The sequence below is a fragment of the Phyllostomus discolor genome, chromosome 12 (assembly GCF_004126475.2).
Source record: "Phyllostomus discolor isolate MPI-MPIP mPhyDis1 chromosome 12, mPhyDis1.pri.v3, whole genome shotgun sequence".
Lineage (NCBI taxonomy): Eukaryota > Metazoa > Chordata > Mammalia > Chiroptera > Phyllostomidae > Phyllostomus > Phyllostomus discolor.
In genome coordinates, this window is record NC_040914.2 from 30,241,510 (window position 1) to 30,253,904 (window position 12,395).

Consider the following 12,395-nt stretch of genomic DNA (forward strand, 5'->3'; position numbering starts at 1 on the left):
CAAAAGAGAACTTACAGGCAAGAAGGGGCTGGAAAGAAGAATTCCAAGTCATGAAAGGCAAGGACCTACATCCAAGATTACTCTATCCAGCAAAGCTTTCATTTAGAATGGAAGGGCAGATAAAGTGCTTCCTAGATAAGGTCAAGTTAAAGGAGTTCATCATCACCAAGCCCTTATTATATGAAATGTTAAAGGGACTTATCTAAGAAAATGAAGATAAAAAACATGTACAGTAAAATGACAGTAAACTCACAATTATTAACAACCACACCTAAAACAAAAACAAAAACAAACTAAGCAAACAACCAGAACAGGAACAGAACCACAGAAATAGAGATCACATGGAGGGTTAGCAACAGGGGGGTGGGAGGAGGAGAGAATAGGAAAAGGTACAGAGAATAAGTAGCATAGATGGTAGGTAGAAAATACACAGGGGAAGGGTAAGAATAGTATGGGAAATGTAGAAGCTAAAGAACTTATATATATAACACATGGACATAAATTAAAGTGGGGGAAGGTGGGTGGGAGAGGATGTGCAGGGTAAAGTGAAGGGGGGAAAGTGGGACAACTGTAATAGCATAATCAAATAAACTATATTTAAAAAAAAAAAAGAAACATCAATTCTTTCCCTCTTGCATGCCCCCAACTGGGAAACTGGTATGAAGCCCAGGCATGTATCCTGACCATGAATTGAACCTGTGACCTTTTAGTTTGTAAGACAACGCTCAACCCACTGAGCCAAACCAGCTAAGGCAAGGTTGCTTATTACCCCATTTTACACAGGAAAATACTGAGGCCCATAGAGTGCATCCCTTTCCTATAATCATAACTACAGTCAATAATGTAAGATCTAAACCCAGGTTGCATGGACCAAGGTATGGGGAGTCTACTCACTAAACTCCTCTTGGACTTCGGGAGTACATAGAGGTTCAACAAATACTTGTTCATACTCATACCACCCAGTGGCAGTGCACATTGAAGTCCTCCTCCAGACCAGCGAACCAAGCAGTAAACCATAAAAATGGGTGAACACTAAAAAGCAAGGCTTTTTATTATATTAGAAATATTTTGAATTTACAAAAGTGATGAAATGTGTTAATAATGTAGATTATTCCTTAAAGTATATATTATGTACCTACTACATTGTATACAGCAGAAAATCCAAATTTGGAAATGTTTTCCAATATTTCAAATAATTATTCCAAAAAATTATTCCATAAAGCAAAAAATTTCAAGGAGTGAAAATGGATAACATTACAACATACATCTGTGTTGTTTCACTCCATGCTATTAATTTGTGCTAATCTTCTTTACAAATAGTGGCACTAAAAGAAAAGGTAAATTACAGAGTATACATTTTACTAAAAACAGTAATACATACACAGCTGTAAAAATGCTCATCATAAATCCTTAGGGAAATGCAACTAAAATAACATGAGGAACATATGGAAAGAGCTAACATTTACATTTATTAAACTAACATTTTCTTAGAGTGAGGAAATGCAACCAACATACACTATGAGTAATAATGCATAAAAGCACATTTAGTAGAAATTCTTTTGTTAGGTTCTTCAAAATTTATACATTAAACTTCTGAGAATGTCTGCACTGTGAACATATAAAACTAAACTCAGACGTGTCCTGAGAAAGCTTTCTTTAGTGTCATTACACTGAAAAAAACAAAACAAAACATTTCTTAAAATCTAACCATTAACACAGTGACACGTCACAATGTCGAAAGGGTATGTACTTATAGTTGAAGATTTTTGATGTTCACTTCATCATTGAAGCCTTTAACCAGTGTGAACTGTGCTAAGGCTGGCCCTGACTATGAGAAAAACGATTTCCAATATTTGATGTCACCGTAAGGCTTATCTCCTACGTAAACTCTCTGATGATAAGAAAGAACAGAAAAAGAATGTCTCACATTCACTGTATTCATAAGGCCTTTCACCAGAGTGAAATCTCTGAATATAAGAGGCTAGTGCTACAAGAAAAAAAATTTCTTATATTACATGTATATGTGAAACCTTTCTCCTGTGTGACTTTTCAGAAGACAACAAAAGGAATGGATAAAAAAATTAAGATTTCCCAAATTTTCTTAGAACTTAAATTGTAAATTCTCTAATGACGACAACAAAGGCAATGGTGACTGGTAAAATATACCCCATATTCACACAACTCAAAATGCATTTCTGCCATGTAACGTCTCTCAAAATAGTGTAAATCACTGATAGAAGAAAAACATTTCCCACATTCACTGCAGACATAAAGCCATTCTCCAGTGTGAACTCTCTGATGACAATGAAGGTTAATGCTAACAAATAAAAAGACTTCCCATATTCACCACGTTCATAAAACATTTTTGTGTGAATTCGGATGCCATTAAAGGTGACTGCTACAGATAACAGATTCCCCCCTTTCAGTGCACTCATAAAGCATTTATCCAGTGTGAACTCTTTGACAACAGAAATCAGAATTGTGGTAATTTCCTACACTCAGTGCATTCCTAAGGCCTTTACCCAGTGTGAATGCATTGATAACAATGGAAGGCAGAGCTACAAGTATATTCATTTCCCACATTCACTGCACTATTATGGCCTTCCTCAAGTGTGAATTCTGATGTTTATAGAGGGCAGAGCTTCTGGTATAAGATTTCCCACATTCACTGCACTCATAAGGCCTTTCTCCTGTGTGAACTCTCTGATGATAACGAAGGGCAGAGCTAATGAAAAAAGATTTCCCACAATCACCACACTCATAAGGTCTGTTTCCAGTGTGAACTCTCTGATGATAACGGAGGGCAGAGCTACATGTTAAAGATTTTCCACATTCACCACACACATATGGCCTTTCTCCAGTGTGAATTCTCTGATGATTACGAATAGCATAGCTACGATTAAAAGATTTTCCACATTCAGTGCACTCATAAGGCTTTTCTCCAGTGTGAACTCTGTGATGTTTACGGAGCTCAGAGCGACTGGTAAAAGATTTTCCACATTCACCACACTCATGAGGCCTATCTCCAATGTGAATTCTCTGATGTTTATAGAGGGCAGAGCTACTGGAAAAAGATTTCCCACATTCACTGCATTCATAAGGCCTTTCACCAGTGTGAACTCTGTGATGACATCGAAGGTCCCAGCTAATGTGAAAAGTTTTTCCACATTCACTGCACTCATAAGGCCTTTCTCCAGTGTGAAATCTGTGATGACGCCTAAGTGCCCAACTACTGTTAAAAGATTTTCCACATTCACCACACTCATAAGGTCTTTCTCCAGTGTGAACTCGGTGATGACGTTGAAGTGCCCAAATACTGTTAAAAGATTTTCCACATTCACCACAGTCATAAGGCCTTTCTCCAGTGTGAACCCTCTGATGATAACGAAGGGCAGAACTACAAGAAAAAGATTTTCCACATTCAGTGCACTCATAAGGTCTTTCTCCAGCGTCAATTCTGTGATGCTTATGTAGGTCAGACCTACTGGCAAAAGATACTCCATGTTGGCCAAACTCATAAGGCCCTTCTCCAGTGTGAACTCTGTGATGTTCACAGATGTCAGAGCTACTGGTAAAAGATTTTCCACATTCACTGCACTCATATGGTCTCTCTCCATTGTGAACTCTCTGATGATTATGGAGGGCAGAACTATGGGTAAAAGATTCCCCACATTCACAACACAAAAAACAATGTCTTCCAGTAAGGGATCTGTGGTTCTCAACAAGTGTGTGATCATGGCCGATGGCTTTCTTGCATTCTCTTTGGCTGTAATGTTTTCTGCTTTGAAAAGTCATTCCAGACTTAGAGATTTTGTTTGCCCTATGCATGGTGTGAGTAGCCATTTGCCTGAGATGACCTGAGCTGATGAGGAAGGACTTTCCAACCTGAGTAGAAGTACAAGGCTTCCATGACATATGGAAATTGTGGCTCTCTGTAAGTGAAACTCTGTCCACATTACTTAAGATACAATTCTTTGTCGTGTCCCACTGCTCCTGGTGCTGGTGACCCTGTGCATTGAAATAAAATGGTTTTGCACATCTCCCACATCTCAGCAGTGTTGAGCTGTGCTGTGTTTCCTGATTGTCAACCAAGAGGAAAATGTCTCTCAAGACTGGTCCACAACTCTCACAGGGGTGGCTATTCTGGGTAGCCAAAACTGACTTGGGTTTCTTATATTTTGAGATTCTTACAGAAATGCTCTGTTCAGTAGGTGCCTCCACATCCTCTGGTCCACAGCAACAACCTGAACAAAAAGAAATTCTCGTAAAATACATGGTGACCTACAGGGAGGCAGTTTTCTCGCCAACAACTTGCATTTGTTGCATCTAGGCATGATTCTTATGAAAGTTTTCTAGACAAGTGAGACAAACTCTGACACAGTGGTTATTGTACATTACTAGGCCACTAACATCTATAAATAATAGCCACCTCTATAATAAAAACACTAGTTTAGGACATAACACAAGGATGAGAGAAGGGTATATAAGTTGTACCACTGTAGACGGCTGCCTGCAAAACCCTTCCTGCTGGTGACGTCAGGCTGTGTAGAGGAAAGAGAATGTGTCTAAAACCATGAAAATCAACCATAGCAGAGCAGATGCTGTGCAAGGTTTGTACAGAAACATGTGCACACTTCAAGATGCAACAGGTATTGACCAATGTTGAAGAGCACAACAAAAAGACTCCTTAGGGAAATGGCAGTGGTGTAGTGGTTAGAGAGGTACAGTTTATCCCTGGCCATAAATTAGAGTAGAAATTATAACTATGAGAACTAACAGATAGGCCAAGTACCAACACTTGGAAAGGGCAACTACATTAAGGTGTGGTCACTGGAAATGGTGACAAAATATAGTTAAAGAGAACAGATTACTCATTAAGTGTTAACAAACCCCTGGCATCAAATGCTCCCCAAGTGCCATTTGGAAATGTCAGAAACCCTCTGAGCCCATCCTTTCATGGCTGGACTCCTGTCTCTCTTGTGATAAACAAGAACCCTTCTGCCTCCCTCCCAGTTAAGCAATTACATGGAATACTGACGATGCAAATGCAAGAGAAAACAGAAGAAATACATAACCAGCACTGTTGTAGTACAACTCAGCACACTGTCATGTGAGAAACAAGACATCCTAAAATGATAACAAAGTGAAATCATCAAGAGGATAACAATTTTTACCACTATGCACCCAATCACAGAGCACCTAACTACACCACGCCAACAATATGAGACCTGAGAGCAGAAAATGCAATGCAACAGTACTAGACAACTTGAATATCCCCCTTTCAACAATGAGTAAATCATCCGATTCGAAAGCAATAAGGAATTATTGAAGTTGACTATACTTTAAAAAAACAGAACTAATAAATATATACATAATATTTTATCCAGCCTTGGTCGAGTAGCTCAATTAGTTAGAGCACTGGCCTGTGCACAAAAAGGTTGAGGGTTTGATTCCCAGTAAGGGCACAAACCTAGGTTGTAGATCAATTCCTGGTTAAGGACAAGTACTGGAAGCAACTGATCCATGCTTCTCTCACATTGATGTTTCTCTCTCTCTGTCCCGTCTCTCAATCAATACAAATATTTTCCAGTGAGGATAAAAAATATAAACAGATGTAGAAATAATCAACAAGAATATAAAAAGTGCTTTTCCTCCCTATTCAATGAGAAATCCATTAGGCTTCCAGAAACACTACTGACCTCAAATCCTTCCCTGTAAGGGCTGGAAATGGAATTTAGACTGAGAGGCCCTCAAATCACCCATAGCCTTTGGTTGGAGGATGAAGGAGCAAACAGTAAGGCTTAAGATACTTTTCATGCCCGGCTGGTTTGGCTCAGTGGATTGAGAGACAGCCTGTGAACTGAAAGGTCCCAGATTGTTTTCCAGTCAGGGCACATGCCTACATTGTGGGCCAGGTCTCCAGTTGGGGGTGAGAAAGAGGCAACCTATTGATGTATCTCTGGCACATCCATGTTTCTCTCCCTAACTTGCTTCCTCCCTTACCCTATCTCTAAAAATAAATAAATAAAATCTTAAAAAATAAATAAACAAAAGAAAGATACATTTTATAACAAAGGTAAGATAATAGCTGTGCTACTGCCTCAGGGCAAGGTGGGTGAAACTTTCAGCATATATCCGGACTCCTAATGTAGCCAGAGGGGCACTCCCATGGAGTCACTCCTGCCCTGACTAGGGATGGCAACAGAAAACATGTAAATACAGAAGAACTGATAAATGTAGCTCAGAGTGGAAGGAGTCAGAGATGAGGTCACACAGGAGGCTCTGGGGTCAGGATTTAAAACTAATGGTGAGCAGCCATGAAATAATTTGGTCATAAATCTTAGAAGGTAGTTGAACCATGAGGGAGGAATGATGTAGTAGCCATGTGATATGGAGAAATAAGAGAGCAGCTAGCTATGTAGTTTATTGTCAGGATTTGGCCATGTGGCCTGGTATAATAGGAAGGAGACATGTTGCTCTTCTGATCTGACAGGCTCTAGCTGACTCCAAAGACTCTCCTTTGCAAGATAGTGACTTGCTGCTGCCTTGCAAACCCGGACTCTCTCTGGATTCTTGGGACTTATGTCTTTCCCTGACTTCACTCTGATCCAGTATAATGTGGTATACCCTTTCCTGGACTGTTATACAAAAGCTGATGACAACATACCCCAGATCCTGGAGGACAGAATCGCTTGCACAGCTGACTTAAGGTAAAGACATAAGGAACTTTTGGGGCTTTTAGTACAGCCTTTTAGGGAACAAGGGAAATGCTGCATCTTGTGGGAAAAGAGGGCTCTGAGCATAAGTGCTCTGAGCACCCCCGCCCCCGCCGCCAGGGTTGGAATGTTGTAAATAAAGACATATTCCTTCTAATACAGATTGTTGGGTCATTCATCAAGGTGTCACATGGATAAACCCATGTCTGCTCAGTGACAGGTTCAGTACACCAGGTACTGGGGCTGAAAGAAGAGGAGGGAACATTGCAAATAAACAAGCCTTGGCAAGTGCAGGATGTACACAGAAATCTGGAAAAGCAAACTGTGTATATAGTCCACATGTGAGGGCAGAGCAACCCCAGAAAACCTTAGGGCATGGGGAAATACAAAGCTTAGTCCAGGTCACTGCTGAGTAAAGGGTCTTTTTTTTTTTTTTGAAGTGAGAGTTAGTTTATTGAAGTTTGGTGCAACGAGACAAAAAGAAAAAAACCCTAGAGACCACAAGACCAGCTGCTGCTGTCCATTGCTTCCTGGGTACAAGTCTGGTGAAGACCCTTATACCTTAGAAGGAAACCATAACCCTGGGAAAAGAGAGGTGCACACACGCCAAAGAAAAGTGAGCAGGGACAGTGAATGTCTTACCCAGTGAAGATATAAGGGCAAAGTTCTCCAGCATCACATCGAGATACAGTCGTCGCTGAGCCTCACTAAGAAGGTGCCATTCTGTCCTTGAGAAATACACGGCGACATCCTCAAATGTTATAACAATCTGTCAGAATTAATACAAATGAATTGAAACAGTCTGTCTGAGACTTTGCAATCCTACTGTTCCCCATGCCCAACCCACTCACAAGCCACCAGTTCAGAGAAGACACCAACCCTTGGTGACAGAGCTGCCTGCGGTATCATCTAGTCTCATTAATCACTCACATCCCCTGCAACAAAGGCAGCAGGATGAGAGTAAGAGGGGCAAATAAATGCCATCTAAACTTGGGACCATGCCTGAGCACCCCATCCTTCCTGCTAAGCAATTTCACTGATCCTCCCAGATCATGCCTCCAAGGCACAGCAAAACATTGACATATGCTTCACCATTAAATCACAACACCAGGTATCCAGGACCATCAGCTCACACTTCCTGTAGCTATGCACATCACTGTGTGATCTCTACCTCCTTCATATCTTCACACCACAGGTTGACTCCCTCAGCTCTGCCCATTCGCTCTCATGCACAAAAGAGCCATGACTTTTGCACGTCTACATCTATTGCCCTATTGAACACCATGCGTTCAGCTGCTCACTTGATATTTCTACTCACTGCTCTTGGAAACTTTTAAAAATGTAAACCAAAAAACCTTCTGATATTCCTAAAGAGAATTAACCTACCACCAACTTCCCTTGCCCAGTTGATGGAGCCTCCACTGCTTCAGCTGCTAGGACCAAAAACACTGGGGTGGTTGAACCATTTCCTTTCTCTTCCACAACTGTGAAATGTGAAACTCTAGTTGCCTTTCTTAAAAAACTGAGGTGGGGAGGAGGGACAGTGGAGGTGTAAGACCATATAAAAGAGATAAATGGTAATAGAAAAACGTACAATAAAAAATGGACCAACAAGCCAACCTTTCCTTCTACCTCTGAGGCCCAGCTCTGGTCCATCAGCTCTCCTCTGGATCATAGAACCCACCTGGTCCTGTACTCCCTGTCTCCTCCCTTAATTCCCATAGTCTTTTTTGCACTATGCAGCCAGATGGAGCCTGTTAAACCCAAGAGAGACCAAGTCCTTTCTCTTATGCAAATGCCCCATTTTCTCCCTAAGAGATACTCAGATTATCATTTGAACATTTTATAGGTCTGATTATTGACTCTCCCAGCTCCTTGTTTTTAATACAAAGGATGGACATCAGAGGTGCCTATTCCCAGCTCTGTGGCACAACCAAGCATTTCCATGTGCAGGTGTCTCTCCTTCAAAAACCTTCCATTACTGCTTACACTGGTTGCCTGTATGAACCTAAAAAAGGGGGGTATGGACCACATACTAAACCTGACTAGCTTAGGGGAGTCTGCCATGATAACCTTAAAAACTGAGACTGAAAATACCCCCATAGATGGCCTGAAGTTAAAACTGTCTAACTAAAGACAAGTCATGGCAAGGAGTCATGTCTTAGGCCAGTCTTTTCCCTTAGAAAGGTCAATCTTTATCTTAAGTGAGCCCATCTTTGTGTTTTTCCATCTATATTAACACATCCTTCAAATGTCAGGATAATTTCCTTTTTATTTTCACCCCTCAGGACACAAACACTGTACCAGAGCCCCCAAATCCTGCATTGTTCTTCTTATTGTGCTAATTATCTATAACAACCAATGTAAAAGAACCATGTGTCTATTCACATGGTTCTTTTTATATAATACCAGAGTTTCCTTCCTTGTTTTCTCCTGCCTCCCACACCTATCACCAATGGATTTCAAGTTCCGCATTTATGTCTTCCATTTTGATTTTGATGTATAAAATCAGTGCTAAAACTGCCATTTTCCGAAGCATTTTCTCACTCCATTGAGATCTCTGTTTCCTGGCAATCATACTCAGCTTAAAAAAAAAAACATTTTTAAAAGTCTACAGGTTTAATGTTTCTAACATTGACACGAGAAATGGGAGCATCTTGATATTACCGGTGACTTACTCTCAAGATTGGGGTATCGCCAGGGTCCTCACAACAGAGAACTGAGAAATGACCAAGGAAAGAGTATTTAGACACTATAATGTAATGTCACCACCAGGTAGGCACTGGGACACCCTTTCCTTCCTTGTCTAGTTTCATAATGGTTTTCAACTTCGGGAACTGTGGGAAGAAGTAATCAACCGTCCTTTCAGCTCCTCGTAAGCAGGTCTCAGCTGTATCTCAGCCCAGCCCTGGGGTCTGGTGACCTCGGGCCAAGTGTTTCCTCAGTGCAGCCTCTTACCAGTCCTGTGACCTTGAACAGGGTCTCCTATTCCTGTGCCTCACTGCCCTCATCGTCCCATTCTAGTCGGTTTTCTATCTCAGCAAGAGCTAAAAGACTTTGTAAACCATGACACAGCCTGTGTCCCCAGTCGGTTCAGGACCATCCCGGGCTCCCAGAACCCTCAGAATGAAGGTGCAACCCCTCTGCCTCCTAGTCGGGACGTGACTCCGCCTCAGACCTTGAAAGATGTAAGGCCGAGGCCAGGTCTGCGAGTCCTTCAGAGACAGCAGCATTCGCGCGTCGTTATAGGGCGGCCCCTCAGCCAGTCACCCTCGCCCACCCTATCACACCGTTTGTACCCAAGAGCGCTAACGGTCCCGAACGCCGCGGCCTGGGCAGCAGAACGTGACCGGCGTCCCGCACTGGGGCTGCGGGGCTCGGTGGGCTGAAGGGAGCGGAGGAGGGCCCGGGGACGCGCACTCACCTCTGCCCGGAGGTTCAGCAACGCTGCCGCAGGCGGACTCTGTGTGCGGAGCGACGCAGACACAGCGGGCGAGAAGGGGGCGCCGGGCACCGCGGTCCCCATCCCGGACCAGGCGCGAGTCACCCCGGGAGGAGTCACGGAGCCTCACAATCGCGTTTGTGATGCGGCGACCAGGTCTCTCCGACTTCTCGTGACCGCATCGCTACCGCGGCCCAGTGCTCGGCTCCCTCTGACAGGTGAAGTAAACCTGACAGAAGACAAAATGCCCGCCAGCAAGGCGACGGAAGCCCCGCCCCACGCGTTTGGCCCCAACGGAAAAGCCTTTTCTGAGCCTTCATTGGCTCAGCCCTCGAAGTGCCTTCTGGGTACTGTGGTTCCTCGAGTCAACGGAGGTGAAAAGGGGTTTGCCCCTCCTGAGAGGAGAAAAGATACGGGCTCCCGAGGAAGGTACTGGAAAATGACGAGTCCTGTTGGAAAAGAGATCTTGAACATGACATAAGGTGTCATCTCTTTCTGGTGAAGGGTCACGCTCTTAAAATCCCGAAAACCTCATACTTGTCATTTGGTGTGCCTCTTTTTCCCCTTTTCAACAGCACCTATCCCTTAAAATTTACTATAAGATGAAATTTTTTTGACTGCTTGCTAGCCATCAATAAAGGCTCTAGTTACAATCACTTTTATTTACTCGCTGATAGGTAACACAGACCTAGAAGAGCCCAGGAAGTAGATGAAATAATCAGTAAATGATGCCAAGTCTTTCCTTTACATTCTTATAAATTTTTCTGCTCACAACTTACTTTGTCACCTGTTGTTTCCTCGGGTTCTCACGAATGAAATGGATTCACACTTTGTGGAAGGAATTTCATGGTAGCCAAGTTTCCAGCAGAGACATAGTTCAGGTTAAATCTCTGGTTCTTAGAAGTCAGTGTCCTTTGTTTACCACCCATTGTGTCTTACCTGTTCTCAGGCCTAATAGAGCCTTTTCTTTCTTAGCTATATAAGTAATTCTCATTATATAATTTCATTAATCAACACGAATACCGTTCTATAGTTTGACCTAAATCACTTTTGGAAATATTCTGCAGTCCCCATGCAGACATTGTTAGTGTATTTTCAGCAGGAATGATCATGTCCAGGATAAGTAGTAAAATCTCAAATTCAAAATTTGCCTTAGGTTCAGGTGCCCACTTTCGACATAATCATATGCCAACATTGCACCCATTCTGGCAGCAAATATAAAATTGGTACATAACCAGTATTCCCAGATACATGTATATATTCTTACAAGTTTGGAATACACCATATCTGAGAAAATTCAGTAAAAAGTGTCATGTGGAAAAGAATGAGTGAATTCATCATTGTTCCCTGACAAGATCCACTCTCTGAATCCAAACATTTTCCTCAGGTTCAGATGCCCATTTTCCACACCTCCTTGGATGCCAACAACTGTAAACTGGCTAATCACATTCCCAGATATACTTACAAAACAATAAACTATGTATGCCTCAGTAAGTTAATGTTAAGAATGTAATGTAATGTAAGAATGTAATGTAAGAATTGTTAATGAAAGAAAAACTAGTAATTCCTGTTATTGGAACACAAATAAAAAGCAGTACCAGATAAAATTCTGAGGAAGTAAGGTATGGTGTCACACCATTCACTTGCTTTAGGGCTGCCTAATATCTACCCTCCATGATTCCTCCACACATCTCAAGTATTTTTGCTCCCATCTGTGAGTGAACACACCTAGCCTCCTGATATTCAAAGAGCTTTACTCCCCATGAAATGAATAGTAAGATGACTTTATTCAGTTTTTGAGAGAACCTTAGTGTCTTTATAGCAATTGTTCCATGTATATTTGACATTTTCAGTACATGAGTTACAAATAGATTCCATAACAATATTTTACTTACATGTCTATGAACCTGGGTGTTAAAACTTTTTACTGGATTTAGTCACAGCAAGACACACTTAAGAAAACAGGCCAATAAAACTGTAGAATATGAATAGCAAGATAATCAACCAGGTAAAAATTCTCAAGAAATAAAAAATAGAGGCGATGTTAGATTTCAAGTGGTTTAAACAGTGCCTAAAACTGACCTGACAGTTCTGTGCTGGGGAACCTTAACTGATATTGTGTTTATTGTTCTCTTTAATATAGCCTAAATTTAACTTTCCTTAATTTCTGAAATATGTATTGATTAAAGAGAGTAAGAGAAAGAGAGACTTTGATCAGCTGACTCCTACATACACCC

The 12,395-nt window shown here is 41.7% G+C and overlaps 1 protein-coding gene and 1 pseudogene across 1 annotated transcript; both read right to left on the reverse strand.

The window, feature by feature from the left end:
- The window catches only part of LOC114511670, a 36,428-nt pseudogene extending 25,710 nt beyond the window's left edge, over positions 1-10,718 (reverse strand).
- Positions 914-10,244, reverse strand: LOC114511691 (zinc finger protein 883-like). The gene is made up of 2 exons (XM_036013478.1): positions 10,141-10,244; positions 914-4,244 (listed from the first exon to the last, which is right to left on the reverse strand). Exon 2 carries the CDS (start codon positions 3,913-3,915, stop codon positions 2,584-2,586), a length of 1,332 nt encoding a protein of 443 aa, XP_035869371.1. The 5' UTR covers positions 3,916-4,244; positions 10,141-10,244; the 3' UTR covers positions 914-2,583.
- Positions 10,719-12,395: the final 1,677 nt, after the last annotated feature.

What these genes read in the sequence shown, in the direction of transcription:
- LOC114511691 (XM_036013478.1), bottom strand. Translation starts at nt 3,915, where the DNA reads ATGTCATGGAAGCCTTGTACTTCTACTCAGGTTGGAAAGTCCTTCCTC.